Raw genomic sequence first — 15,475 nt, 5'->3', positions numbered from 1 at the left:
AGAGCCACAGGTTGCCAACCTGTGGCCTAGGCCAATTCATTTACTATAATGTACAGAACTGTAATATCATTGTCATCTGCATTTTCTTTAAACCCAGAATGTGCTACAATATTGTGGCTTCTTGAAAAGCTTCTATCCACCTATTGGAAAAAGAGAAAACATTATTTTAATAACAAAACCACATCCCCATGTACACTCTCATTAATCTGCCTACAAGCCTCTTGTGAGATGGCAAGCTGCTAGTTGAGGCATCTCTTTCTGTTGTAAAGAGAAGCACAGGGTTTTGGTACATATGAAACAAGCAGCTTCTTTCAAACCCTTCCTGCTCATTAGGAATCTTTTTTTTAAAATCACTAAGAAGTTGCTAGGCAAAGGCTGGAAACAAGTAAGATTTAAGATCAACATTTAGACTTAAACTATAATTTGCAGAAAAAAGCATTTGCTAAGAATAAGTATTTTATGAACAAAGGGAGTATCTGTTCTGAGGGTTATCTATTCTCTAGGAAAATAGGAAAAGCTAGGAAGTGATATTTAATTTCTCTGCTGTATCTACTGGTTAATGCTTTCTTGTTTCAGATAATTAGGCTCTCTATTTCATGTTCTATATATTTTCTATGGGAAACATGTTATCTGTAACGTTAGTTGCTCTATATTTTTATCTTACCTGCTACTGAATGTTTTATAAGTATCTGTTTAAAACAGGCAAAAAAATCACTTTTCACTTTATTTCTTTTTAATAAAGGTTTTAGTTCCATTTTAAATTCGGAATGATTGTTCTGTCTCTGTAAGGTGGGGTTAATTTTTTTTCTAGTCAGCCACCTCCACACAGAGGGCCTTACTGTTACAAAATTTATTCCCATTTGCCATTTTATTTTGTTTATTTTACTTGTCAGTAAGGCACACAGACTATGGGTGCCATATTTTCTCATGTGCCAAGGTTGGAGGAAGTTGCTGGATAGAGGAATTCCTTTTGAAGAGAGGTGAGAACAGTAATAACTATTATGCTGCCACACTAAGTCAGGAAAGGGAGCTAAGATATGTAAACTCAGACATCTTCTGGGAGTACAAGAAGATTTCTAAACTTACAGCTGTGTTGCTACATCAAGTATAATGATTTTCAGAGTATATATATATATAATTGGATATATTCAGCAAATTAGAATATTTAAGTAATTGACTTATTTATCCTGATTTAACATAATTACAATCAAAGCCACACTAGAGGATGTTAAAGTTAGTTACCTTGAGGTAAGATGGGAGGTCTATAAATTTCATAAATAAAAACCATGCATAATTCTAAATGAAAAATGGTCAAGGCAACAGGTTTGAATCCAATTCTTAAATAGCACTCTACTTTTGGAATCAGCTTTTGAAAAAAGAGATGGTTTTTTTCCTGTATTTTTGCTCAACTTATGTACAAGTAACAAATGCCTGCTTTTTTCCTGCTAAAATCTAATAAAAACAAACTTCATTTACTCTAATTTTTAGGTACTTCACTGGGAATACTAAAAAGATATCTATATGTTGGCAAAATAATTTCTGTACAATTGGAATAATCAATAGGATCACAGTCAATACTATATTTTGAAACTGTCTCAGAATATCCTTAATTTATAACTTAACATATATATAACTGGCCACTTACTTTTGTGCTGACTGGGAATCATCTGATTTGAATATGTAAAATAAAGTATTTTTGTGCAATAGATGGAAAACTTTAGATTCTAAGTATTCATCTTTAACTTCAGCAACTGTAAAACCCAGTAAAGGTTGGCTCTCTAAAGCAGCTACATCCTAATATTAAAAGGAAACCCAGAATTAGATGTGATTTTTCATTTTTGAAACAGTGAAAATGCCATACAAGAATGTTTCTTGCAACTCTAGCCCAATACTAAATTCTGAGTTTGATTCTAAATGTCCCAATTGTGAGCAGAAGGAAATATTTTGGTTCGGATCCTTCAATTATTTAGCTAATGACTGAATACACAGCATTTCTACCCTACACTTCCTTCCAAACTTAGAAGCATGAATAGAACAGTGATAACTCTCTTCCACTAATGTGGTTAGCCTGGTATATATGCTTCACTATCATTAACAGACATGTCAAACACAAGGCCCGGGGGCCGGATGCGGCCTGCGACGTGGTTTCATGTGGCTCGCAAAGCCATCCTGGAAACAGTGAGGGAATGGCCCCTGCTGCCTTGGTCCCGGCCGGCCGTGAGCCAATGTACAATTTTGTGGTGGCCATCTATACTGAAACGCATTCAGTCTTAGCTCCACAAGGCCGTCTGGAAACAGCGAGGAACCAGCCCCTGCCGCATTGGCCCCGTCCCCTGGGTGCATGCTGGGGAGGTGTCACCCTTTGTGAGGAATGAAGAAATGCACTATCGCCTGGAAGTGGCCAGCAAATGGCCCTCGCCTACTTCACATATCCGCTTGATGGGCTCCGGGGGAGGGGTTTCGGCAGGCTCTTCCAGTGAACCATGCCTTGGCGCTTGCCCTGGTCCTACCCCCTTCTGCCAGAGACCCTCAGATCTGTCCCACTCCTGCCCAGGTCCCCACAGGCACCCTTGACGCGAACGATGTAGAGCTGGCCATGCCCACTCAGTAGGCCACACCCATTCCAGCCATGCTCACCCAATAGGCTGCGCCCACCCTGGCCACACCTACCCAGCCCCCTGAGGACAATCGCAATGCTGATGCAGCCCTCAATGAAATTGAGTTTGACACCCCTGATTTAGAATGTAATCACTCATCAAGACTAATTGTCTTTTTTAGGCTTCATGAAGTCACCCAGTTCCCTTTAAATCTATCAGAATTGCTGACTATTGCTATATCTGAGAACAGTGAATTCCAACTATATAGTGCTCATTATTTTGTGTGAATCATTTTACTTATGAGGTTATTTTCCCCAGTGATTTGTTTAAAAATACTCTACATTCAGCTCAGGTGGCCCTCACTTAATGACCAATCAAAATTATGACAGTGCTAATTGAAGGGACTTATGATCCTTGCCTGAAGTTATAAACATTGCAGGCTCCCCGCAGTCACGTGATTGTGTTCTGCAATCTGTTCACATTTATAACAGGTTACCTAGTTTTCTATGTTCGTATGATCACCATTTGCAATCTTGCCTACCAGCTTCCCCAGAAAATCAGCAGGGAAGGTCCCAAACTACTATCATCTGCTGAGAGGATTCCCTCTGGCTTCTGGTGGCTGGTTGACAAAGGTTCATCCAAAAATGATAGCTTGACAACATGATCACTTAATACCATAATGAGGAGTGCTGGGATTGTGGTTATTGAAAGAAACAGTCATGTGACCTCTCACTTAATAACCACTTCCTCAATGACTGAGGATTCCGGTGTCAATTGTGGCCATAAGTCGAGAACTATCTCTAAACAGAGTCTATAGGAGTGCAATCCCAACATTCTGCTCATGAAATGTTTTTTCAGCTTTTCATTTCTTACCTCACTAGCAGCATATGTGTATAGCACTTTATTTTTTATCACAAACCACAGGTGTTTCCATGGTTTTTTGGTGCCCTTTGATCTGTACAAGTAGCCGCTTATTGAAGAATCTTCTGTATTAGCCGATACCTACAATGAACACAAGTATGTAGTTTAATTACAAGAGAGTGTAGTATAATTGCTCCCCTCCCTGGTGTACTGATTAGTATCTTCATTATAATCTGCTGAAAACAAATAGTTTGAGTTAAGTATAACTGCTTGCTACATTTATATATTTTGCTAATTTACTGTCCAAATGCCCATGTTCTGTTAGTAAACTGGCTTTCAGCAACTTTAGTGCTCTATGACACTTTCAGCATTTAAAAAAAAAACTAGGAATCAGTCTTTCTCTCCTGCTAATTAGTCCTCCTTCAGTCAAACAGAAAAGGGGTCCCCCGCCCACTGACCACTACTTGGCTGTGACCCTTTTGAAACTGGGCCGCGGAAGTGGCGGACACTTGTGTGTGTGTGTGCAGCTTGCACGAGCAACTCACATGTGAAGCTCCATTTGTGCAAAGAGCAGGTGCTCACGTGCAAAGCTTCATTTGTGCAAGTGAAGTGCTCACGCCTGCTGCTCACACGGAACCATCCCCTTCCCCCCCACCCTGGTCTACCAAGCCAGAAAAGTTGGGGACCGCTGAAGTAGAGAACTATTTGATTGTACTAAATTGTAATAAATTGATTGATTGAACTATTTTTAAAACAAATATTTTACAAATGCAATATAGAAAATAATGTTTGATTCAAATATACTATAACAAAGCTATGAAAAGTCTTTAAGAGTTTTATTTGTTTGCTTATTTCTTGGACTCTTATTTCATTTATATTTCTAAGGGCCTTTAGAATGAATGAATGAATGAAAACAATTTACAAATAGGTTTTATATTAAAATCTGACTAAATAGATCAATCAGATACATATTTTAGCTTGCACTCTCTGAACCAAAATCTCAGTAAGAAGTCATTGAACCCAGAGGAATTAAACTGAATGAGAATTTCAGAAAAGATATTTTCTAGCCTCTCTAGACATACCAGAGGTTGTGTTACTTGGTTTACTATACTCCACTTTCTAGTTAGTCTTCTTCTCATTATTGTTTTTCCTCACAAGTAAGACAGTATTTTTCTCTATAGTTGAATATTACTTCTATATTCAACTAAGATCAAACACATTTCATACAATGGGATTTATTCCTGGGTAAACAAGAATGTGCTATAAAGGATACTTTGCTATCATTCCTTTTGCATCTGAGACTACCTGTGGGCAATTTGTCATTTTTAAGATCCTTTTTTCAACAACATTTTTATTTTCAATTAAACATATATATACACGTTGCATATAATGGTTGTTGATGCCTTTTGGAAGTGTTCAGCTATAATCTCTTTCACCTCCACAGCCGGTATGGACATATTAAATATCTATAATTCATTATTTTGATGCTATTGTTAAACGCAATTCAGCTTGACCAGATGGTGGATAAAAACATCACATTTTTTCAGCACAGCATCCATACAATTCCTATTAAAACTAAAAAATTACTAGCATTTACTTTTCTATAAGGGCATGTTTTAATGAAAAAATTATTAAGAATCCCAAAGAAAAGTTGAACACAAGCAAAACCAAATTTCAACATTCTCTAAGTGGTATTTTGTATTTCACATAACATCGCATAACATTCTTCCCAAGATAAATTAAAAATTAAAGCAAAAGAATTACAGCAGATGCTAAAAGGTTTCAGACAGCAGGACTAGAATATAAACATACTTAAATCATATAAATAATTTGTGTTCAGTAAGACTAATAAATCAGTAAACTATTACTATTACCACTCCCTCTGAACCCTAAGAAGGAGGCAAAGACAGACGAGTTCTGAAAAATTGACAAATTGACGGATCAGTTTTAGACCTTTCACTATCTTGCTAGATCTCTGAATTAGATGGGAACAAAAGTGATCAAAAGCTTACATACTTTTGGAGTGCATTTTAGTTGGGCCTAATGTTTCCCAACTATGTTTCTCAGTTTTGTAACAAACACCAGATACAAAATGCACCAGTTCAGTGCATTGTATAAAACTTTAAAGGGTACCAGGTTCAAAGTTTCATGTATGCCATTGTGGCTTATCAACACATTCAAATTAAGACAAATAATGGCTTTTCATGGTATAAATCTAATCACTGTTGCACTTTTATTAGCTGAGAATAAGGCAGGTAATCTTGCCTGCAGTCCCCAGAAAGAATATTGAGGGAGAGAAAGGGGAATCAGAAAGCAGAAAGAACAGAATAAAAATAAGCACTTTGATTCTACAGCTACAATCTTTGAAAAGAATAACAGGTAGATGTCAGTACATTTGGTCTCCATTAAGCAACAGGTCTTTATTAATAAATACAAAAAAAATAGTGCTGAGAAGATCTGACATACTTCTTTCAGTGCAGCTGGAATTTTTTTCTGCTTCCTGCCAGATGGAATACTGTGCAATACTGTAGACAAAGCATTAGTTGGCGATCGGTGATTTAGTGGAGATCCATTTTTAGAAGTGTACATATTATCTGAAATTAAGGTAACAGTTAGTTATTTCTAATTCAGAGAACTACAAGAGTTTTTAATTTACCATTTATTAATTTTATACGCGATACATCCATCTCTGATATTTGTATACAATATTTCAAAAACAGTTTGTAGCTCTTTAAAATGTCTTACTGTACAAGTGATTATATAGCTATTCTGAATGTTTTGCTTTCTCATTAATTCTGAGAGGTGGGATATTGGTGATCAAAGATTTGCAGGTAACAAGTTTCATCTAACACAGATGCAATCTTTTTTTTTATAAAAAAAAGTAACAGGCATTGTAACTCAATATGATTGACTGCAAATAATTCACAAGAATAAACAAGATAGGTTTAATCAAGAGATATATTTTCATGCTTGAAAAACCACAATACTATAAACTAAAAATGTTGCTAAATAATGTATAAATTTTATATTTAGAATTTTTTTGTATTTAACTCTTGAAGAAATTAATATGTATGCCACTTTAAATGAAAGATTACTATTGTAATTCTAAAAATTCTAATCCCTGAAAAAAATATCTAAAATAAATATATGAGCAAAAGTGAAAAACAGGTAAACATTTAATTTTACCCTGTTTCTGCAGCTCTTTAAAGCAATGATCACACACTCTTGCGGGGTGATTTTTCATGTAGTCTAATCCATGTTTATTTGACGAACAAGCTTGGCAGATTATCTGAAAAAAGAAAAAGGTAATATATGCACATATATCTTTTCCAAATGCATTTGTGTCCAATTTTTTCTTCTTTTTTTAAAGCTAACAATATTAATTTTTTACAACCTTCCCACAAGCTCTGCAGTGGTGCCTTCTCCATGTCAGAGTGAATTCACTGGTACAAATCATACACATGGTAGCTCTGGTATCAGGAATCCAGATTGGAGCTTTGGATCCTATAGGTCTTTCTTCTTCTTCTTCTTGGTCTGTCTAAGGAAGAGTGAGAAACAATGTAGTCAGAAAAATATATTTACAGGATTTAAACATTTTTTTTCTATTTCTCATGTAGAAAACTATATATTACAGGCTCATTATCAATATCAGCACAATTTCTTTTTTAAAGCTATGGTGCTTGGGACACCATTTTAGATTTTAACGTATATTGGAATGGGAAATCATTTTTTTATTTGAAGGATAAACATTCTCAGCAAGGTAAAGAAGGCCCTCTTGAATATTATAAAACTAAAATTCAAAGCAACACGTATTAGGAGCATTCACTACAACTACAGTACAGGAAATGCAAAGTTAGAATATACCCAACAATTGATTGCTCAGCCTTCTCTTGGATCCCAATGTACAGAAAGAATGATAAGGCCTCCTGAGTGTTGAGCATGACATGGTTTCACAGTTTATAAATTCACATAAAAAATGTACCCCCTCTAGAAAGAAAGCCTACCTCTTCTAGACTTTTAGTAGGGTTAAAAGTGATTCTTTTTTTGGTGTAGTCTTCAATTGACCGAGAGATAGTTTCTAACCATTCATCTCTCTCTGTAGCAGAACTGTTGGGGTTAAATACACACACTAGTTAAGCAACTTCTTTCATAAAACATCACTAAGTAGATTTTCCTTTGACTTTATGAGGCCAACCAACTATTGGGTTGGTTTTGTTTGTTTGTTTTTACAACACTTACTTTGCTGAGAGGATGAAGGATCGTTCTACACTTTCTATGTTCAGTTCATTTTGATAAGCTTCATGGGTTGGCTTCTTAACCTGACAAGTTAGTAGACAGTATAAAAAGAGAAATGTTCTACCACTTGTCATGTTGAAAAATTAAACAAATGAGAGAATGACATTAGGGGACTGGAGGCTAAAACATATAAGGAACGGTTGCTGGAACTGGGTATGTCTAGTTTAACAAAGAGAAGGACGAGGGGGGACATGATAGCAGTGTTCCAATATCTCAGGGGCTGCCACAAAGAAGAGGGAGTCAAGCTATTCTCCAAGGCGCCTGAAGGCAGGACGAGAAGCAATGGGTGGAAACTGATCAAGGAGAGAAGCAACCTAGAACTAAGGAGAAACTTCCTNGCTGGTTTGCATGGCAGGACTAGCCATGCTATGGTTCACTAATTAATTTGTGCCACTATTCTGATTATATCTGCTGGCAACATTTGCAAATGGTCAAGCCTAAGATGCTATAGAAACAAAATCATGAAACAGAACTGACTTTAAAAAAACCTGAAAAAAATAAGCCAATAAGCCATATACAAGGTCAGTCATAGAACATGCCTATCTTTGGAATAGCCAGCAGATGAGTTCTCCTGAAATAAGCTGGAGCATGGTGCTTATTTGTTAGTGAGACCTGATAAGGCTGTATGATGTGAACTGGCTCAAATTATAGAACTGGCAACAGTCTAACATACAGCTAGAAAATCTAGTAAGCTGTAGAAAGAACTTGTCTTCTCTGCTGTTTCTCTGCACTGCTTTTTTATTACTACCAACCTTTTCTGAAAATGAGACAGCTAACAGCTACCTACATTTGGCAGAATGTTCAGAGCAACTGATTTCTCAAACAGAAATTTCAGACTGTAATTTTGGTGCACAAGTTCAAACTATGCTTTATAAGACAAGCTACTTTACAAAAAATAATAATAATCACTCACTTTCATTCCAGCCAGTGATAGCATGTTGTTGAGTTTATACATTCCAGACTGCAGAGGAGTTGTATACAACAGGGTGTCATTAAACTGCAAAGTAAATTATTATTTTTTAATGTAGCTGATACACTTACATATCAACTTACAACTATACAAGTCTGGTGTGGAAGGTCTACCTCATCCCCATCTTAATGGGCATATATCAGAATGTTGTGAATAGACATGACATTTGTCTTCTTCCTTAGGGCTTTTCCTGGCCCATTTTTCAAGAGTAAAATTCAGATTTTAGTAATTTCTATATTTATGAAGGATACAAAAATTGCACTGATAAACATAAAAACATTAATATTAATGAGTAACTGTCAATTCTTTAGAACAGACCCGAACAGGAAATACATATTCCACAAGAAAATTAGAATTATATACTTTATTGAAATTAGTTATAACAACAGAATCTTGGAAACCCAAAATATGTGTTACCTCCCCTCCTTCTAATTAGAGAAGCATTTGTCTCAGTTGCTTCAAATATACTTGTACCTCAAAGTCATCTTCTGGATTTTTTACAGCAATATATTGGAGAAAGCAGTGGAAATAGCCTTTTGCAAAACCCACTTAAATTATTTGCTTGTATGAAACAATGCAAATCTTGCAACACATTCTTGAGTAACAAACATATCCCCTCCATTGCTAATTTTCCCCTGCAACTGGGGAGGTATTTTGCCCCAAAATACAAAAGTCACACTAAGCTTCAAAACTAATAGACCTACAAATCTACAAATATATCTAATTGGTCTTTTAAAGCTATTCAAGCTAGCAGTCACCCCTACTTCTTATAGGAATGAATTGCTCAAGTTAATTACATGCTGTGCGAAGACACTATTTCTTCTGTCTGTCTTAAAGCTTTTAATTAGCTTCACTGGATGAAGCGTGTCCTACTGTTTTGAGAGAAAGAAAATCTTTCCTGTTTACTTTCTCCATGCCATGCTGGCTTCCATACACCTCAATTATATTCCTACTATGGATCATTTCCAGTTTAGTTTGCAGCCAACACACTCCAGTCAATTCCTACTTCCAGATCTGAGCAAGCAGACAGAATATACAAAACAGCTGGAAAAATCCAGTTGATGTTTATTTATTAAAAATTAGCAAAGATCAAAAACATTTAACTGGCAAAAAAGAGGATGAAAGGCATCCATAATCAGGGAGAGACTCATGAAGTCAGGCAAGCATTTACGTTACCTATATATGTCTATATTAAAAGGGCAGACAATATTGTGAGAAACTATCATGGCCAGTCCAAAGCGAGTGGACTTTGGTTATTCCAGTCTTAAGCACAACAGAGATAGAAAGCAGGTCACTAGGTGATCCTTCTATACCACAAAAAAGTTCTATGAAATCCTACATTACTTGCTGGTCTTTAAGCTGGCCCAGGAAATAAATTGCACCAATATGGAATTTGTTGTATTGTAACTAGAATCTTTATTTTTTCTGCAGATCAATATGATCAAATCACAACAAGCTATGATTTCATTTTGTTTGGTTTCAGCTAAGCCAGCTATGCACATTCAGTCAGTATTGTTGGTAAATGATTTATGGCTTAGTGAAATGTATGAACCTAATCAGCTCATTGTTGAAACATACTCCAGCTTTCTGCATTCATTATATATGGCAATTTTTTTGCATCTTAAGTTGGAGATTGCATCTTAAGTCAGATATTTAACATATTATTAAAAGAATTATGTGATTATGAAATACATATCTGAATTGTACTTAATCATATACCAAGTACAATTCAAATATGTTATAGATAAAAATTAATTTTCACATCCCAACAAGTAAGTTGCTTGTTTGAACTTTGAGGGGAATATTTCTCAAAAATAAAAAGACCATGAAGACCACCAAACTATGGAGGAATGTTTACCGCAATTCACTTATGGAATATTAATGAAGCCACAATAAAAGAAAAACAGTAGCACAAATTGCAATGTAAATTATTCAAAACCATTAGCTGAAATTGCTAGCTGTTGGTATTTAGTTCTCCATTAAAAATTAATTTGGCATTAGGGTGTGCATCTTACCAAAAAAAACATTCTTGGCTGCATTACTTTTCGGGACAGTTTCATCAATGTTCCTTCTTTCAAAAAAACCTGGTCAACAAATATATACAGAAAATCAGCCAAGATCATATAAATCTCCTATCTAGTAGTAATATACTAAACTCCAGACTCTTTGATACGCCCTTGTGAATATCCTTTCCTTCTGACCTACCTCTGCAGCAAAATAGTAAAGTTGCTTCTTACACAAAAAGTAACAAGCCTTACTTTCCATGCAGTGATTGGTTCTTCTTGACCAGAAAAAAGCCAGTGTTTACAGTTGGGTAGAACATTGTGTGTTGCTTTTTTCAAGCCCAGAAAAAACTATTTTGAAGCTTTTTTCATGACTTATTTCTTTAAAAATATTGAATTTTGTGAATAATTTACTCTGTCATTTTCTTCTCTAGAAAACAAAAGGAGTCAAGTTTAGGAAAAGCATTAGACATTGGGTGCAGAAGAAAGGAAGTTGCTTGGACCCTTGATGAGGAAGTTGCAGGAAAATTCTATTGATTTAGCTTTCATGTGGGGCTAGAAAGGTTGCCACTTACTTTTGCTTGCGGTATTTTAGGGAGCTTTTGCATGGGCTCCTGTGATTGGAAACTTTGGGACTACTACATGGAGCCCTATTTGAAAATTGTTACCTATTCTGTCAAATCTTTGATTGTGTTGACAATGGCTCCACCCAACCTTTTTTTAGAATTTTTGAAGATTCTTTAAAAAGCTGTTCCAAGATCAATGAAAAAGCCTGTGCTTTCAGAGCTCTACTGGTACCTTTGAACGTATTTTGGATCTAGATTTTTGAGGCGGGGGGGCCTTACTCTCTGGATAACCCCCCCCAAAAGGAACTGTAGTAGACACATCAGGGGTCTCTTATAGCAACAGTATAAATAGTCACGGAGGTACATTCTCTGATGGGAAAGGGCAGTCCTATGATGGCTTTCCTGAAAGGAGATCAGACCTTGAGGGTCCCAGAGTTCCTTCAGGCTCCTTGTGCAATACAGAATGTTTCTATAGGAGATGCTATTGCATTTTCGGGTGGAAAAAAATACCGCTTTTCTCCTTGATACAGCTTCAGTCTCTCTTAGCAGTTATATCTTAGAGCCGGGTCACTGAGAGTATGTGTATGACCCTTCTAACAAGTAAAGAAGGCCACAGAAGACCTAAAAATAGGCAAAGTTTATGGGACAGGTAAGCAATTTTTGCATGGGAGGAGAGGAATACAGAAGCTAGAAAAAGACAAGGCTGAGTCAGTCTATATAGACCTCCATGGAGCGCCAACAAGCACTATGAAACAGTAGACTGTACTTGTGACATCATACTTTGCTTTGTCTTGTCTCTTGTAATGGTAGTACCTCTCTTACTTTTCAAAAGGAACAAAAGTTAACATCCCAGCTAGAGATGAATAATTATAGAGTTTTTTTTTCCTTTCAGAGCTGTTAATCTGCAAAGGGAGTGAAGGGAAAGACTTCAATCTATAGTTTTGTGATACCTAAATGAACTTACCCTCCCAGGCTGCACAATCTCATGATGACCAGTTAACCTGTATTGTATTTGCATAAGCTTCTGAAAATTATCCTAGAAGGTGAAAGTAGAAATGTTACTGTCTAGTTTTCAACATCTTTTGTTGTTTTATTTTTGTTCACTACTATATTCTTTTATTTATGAACTGCCCAGAGTTGTTGGGAGTTCAGCATTTAATAATAATCCAAAATAACTCCATGATATAGATGTCAGAAATTGCTCACATGCAATCAGCTAATAATATCCTTTCAACCTTACCATTCCTTTTTGCAACAACTGCAGATAGCACATTTTTTAAAAATGACAATATCTATAATATTATATATATTTAATAATATCTACAAAATATATTCTATCTTTTTAAGCAATTCTTGTGGCTATACGTATTAAAAATACAATACAACCATAGCATATTTTAAGAACTTTAAAAAATACTAATTTAAACATTCATAATTTCTTTTAATTTTAATGTGATTTTATACATTTATATGTATGTTTATAAGCCGCCTAGAGTTGCCTTGCAGCGAGATTGGTGGCAAACAAAATTAATCAATAAATAAACAGCAATGCTTACATATATTTCAATGGATTAAATATGTTTCAGTAGAAATAAATTATCAACAGCATATTAAAAATATGATATTTCATTTGTATAACTTTGAACTTTGTGACAAAGCAATAATTCAAATTTATTATAGCAAAAAATGGTATCTGCCATTTTAAAATTTTACCTATGTTTTCACAACTGGAACACCACTTACCCCCTGTTTCATAATGTCATTTGCATGATTGGCCACTTCTATGACAACAGCGAGAGCATCTTAAAAAAAGATAGAATTATTCTCATATATTCTATCTTTCTTTATTATGTATTCAATATCTACATTCTAACTCTCCTATATGGGCACTCCGTGAAACGTATCGGAAAGAGATTATTCTAACTGGAAGAAATTTCCTTACAGAAAATTTGTACCCTTTTTATTAAGACACAATAAACTTGTTAAGGACCTCTAAACCTATCAAGAAAACCTTAGTGTTGGTAGCTCATGAACTTAATTACTGCAGCATGGTATATCCGTGGCCGTCTATGAAGACGATTCAAAGGTGACAAATGGTACAAAATTGGTAACCAGACTACTAACAAGGGAAGTCAGATTTGGCAGAATATCACCCATATAGAGTTGCTGCACCCGTTACAAATTAACTTCTAGACCCAATTAAAATACTGGCTTTTAAATTTGAATGCATATGGCAATGCCTGATGCAGCTGGAGCCTGCCCATCATGTAGGACTTCCAGAGTGTACCTGCTCAAGATTTCATCCAGGCATGCAGTAAAAGGGAAGCAGTATCAAAAAAGGGGTTTCTCAATGGGTTGCCCTATACAATGCAGCATACTGCGCCCAAGGGTGCACTTGGCCCTCCTTAGACTTTCTTAGCCTAAGCGGTGCTAGGAGGCAGTTGGTTCTTTCACTGTAATCTGGAGTTTAATTGTATTAAGTGAGACTGCTGGATTGCCTTACGCTATTTTATATAGTATTTTATATCTACCAAAAATCTTAGCATTGGACAGTATAATTTTAGAAGGAATAAAATGAAATATTTAATAAATATATTTCAGCAAATGTTTTTAGCTTGCCCTGGAGACCTATGAATTTCTCTAAATACCTGCAGTTACAATCAGTATAAAACCAGCTATATGCTTAAGTTTAAACACTACATATATGGAAACACTTAGGTGTTCTCTTCCAGAGTTTATTTAAATCATTTAAACTCCTTACACATCTGGGAGGATACCAAGCTGGGCACAGCATTTCTCTGCTATTCGTTATGGGAGCCCAGTCATTTTCAAACATGAAAATCTAGAAAATCAAACTCCTTGAAAGAATAGTAGAGAGAGCCTGTCCTTAAGTGAAGTCTAAGGCAGGGGTCCCCAGCCTCAGGTCCGTGGACTGGTCCCGGTCCGTGGCATGCCAGCAATTGGGCCGCACAAACAAGCAAAACCCCATCTGCAGGATACAGGCAGCACACAAAACCACGCCCCCTCCTGTCCACTGAAAAACCCCTCTCCATGTAACCGGTCCCCGGTGCCGAAAGGATTGGGGACCTCTGGTCTAAGGCATTTCTTTAGAATCCTTTTTGGACTGTGCACAACCCAAAAAGTTATCTTTTCTCCCCTCTTATGTTATACCACAATCCAATGATAGCATCATGTTAGAAGGGGAAGTTCCAAACTCTTACTTCGGTTGCCCAAAGGGGTACAGAAATCTTCCCAGCTGCTTGACAAAAATTAAACCATCCATTTATATAGCTTTAGGATTTCTTTTAGGATTGCTTTCTAGGCAATTACCAGAACACCTTTTTCAACTAAAAGCAAAGTTGGTTTGTTTTTGGAAACTCTGCAGTGAGTTATACTGATAAACCCATTCCTGATCTCAGAAGATTTCATATTCCTTGATTCTGCAAAGATTTTTATTTCAGTAAGTAGTAATTGTATGAAAAGCTAAACACGAACACAGGCTTGTTTAAAAAAAAAAGAAAGAATAGATGAAATGGATGCAAAAATGACTTCTCTTTTATGGAAAAGGTATTTTAGTTGTAGAATAAGTCTTTATTTACAAAATAGATTTCAATTCCAAACAGCTACATAAAAGAGGAAGTCAATACCCAAGAACAGGACACACCATACAGAGCTTAGGATCCCATCCCTTTCCATGACTATATTATTAGCCAAATATCATATATTACAATGCATAAAAAAGTGGATTTCCCCATTCAGTTAACCGCCAACTAATAAAATAATTACCCTGAGTATCTTTGAAGTCAGCTGAATCTTCTAAAAGGTTCTTTAGATAATCTGCAAGGAGAACAGAATAATGTTATTATCAAAACCAGCCATGGGGTCAATAAAAATTATTGACCTGAAGTCCAAATTATGAAGAAAAGTTTTGTACAAACTAAACCATACAATATTAAGGATTTTAAATATTTAAGGGTTCTGACAAATTGAGATACAAAATAGTGGCATATTGTATACGAGGAACATTTCTCTTTTTGCTATGAGGGAATCAGAAGCCTTTAGTTTCAAGGGAGAAAGAAATTATTGAAAATTCTAACTGCAGACTTTTATCATGGTGTTCAGTGAGGCTTTTCCACTAATAAATTGGACTGCAGTGATAGCCCTCAAACAATGGTTTTCAAT

At 35.9% G+C, this 15,475-nt stretch overlaps 1 protein-coding gene across 1 annotated transcript in view; it reads right to left on the bottom strand.

Moving 5' to 3' along the window:
* Window positions 1-15,475, bottom strand: part of FGD6 (FYVE, RhoGEF and PH domain containing 6) — a 50,781-nt gene continuing 35,306 nt past the window's right edge. Inside the window, exons 9-21 of the mRNA XM_015812747.1 lie at window positions 15,080-15,130; window positions 13,037-13,095; window positions 12,258-12,329; window positions 10,740-10,808; window positions 8,668-8,751; window positions 7,698-7,777; window positions 7,463-7,565; window positions 6,853-6,996; window positions 6,645-6,747; window positions 5,925-6,052; window positions 3,471-3,599; window positions 1,646-1,794; window positions 1-140 (exon numbers count right to left, since the gene is read on the bottom strand). Coding sequence (XP_015668233.1) covers window positions 104-140; window positions 1,646-1,794; window positions 3,471-3,599; window positions 5,925-6,052; window positions 6,645-6,747; window positions 6,853-6,996; window positions 7,463-7,565; window positions 7,698-7,777; window positions 8,668-8,751; window positions 10,740-10,808; window positions 12,258-12,329; window positions 13,037-13,095; window positions 15,080-15,130 — 1,208 coding nt within the window. The 3' untranslated portion in view covers window positions 1-103. The remainder of the gene's footprint in view (window positions 141-1,645; window positions 1,795-3,470; window positions 3,600-5,924; window positions 6,053-6,644; window positions 6,748-6,852; window positions 6,997-7,462; window positions 7,566-7,697; window positions 7,778-8,667; window positions 8,752-10,739; window positions 10,809-12,257; window positions 12,330-13,036; window positions 13,096-15,079; window positions 15,131-15,475) is intronic.

Source organism: Protobothrops mucrosquamatus, unplaced genomic scaffold (genome assembly GCF_001527695.2).
Source record: "Protobothrops mucrosquamatus isolate PMUCROS unplaced genomic scaffold, P.Mucros_1.0 scaffold_65, whole genome shotgun sequence".
Taxonomy (NCBI): domain Eukaryota; kingdom Metazoa; phylum Chordata; class Lepidosauria; order Squamata; family Viperidae; genus Protobothrops; species Protobothrops mucrosquamatus.
This window is presented reverse-complemented; position numbering and strand designations above follow the sequence as displayed.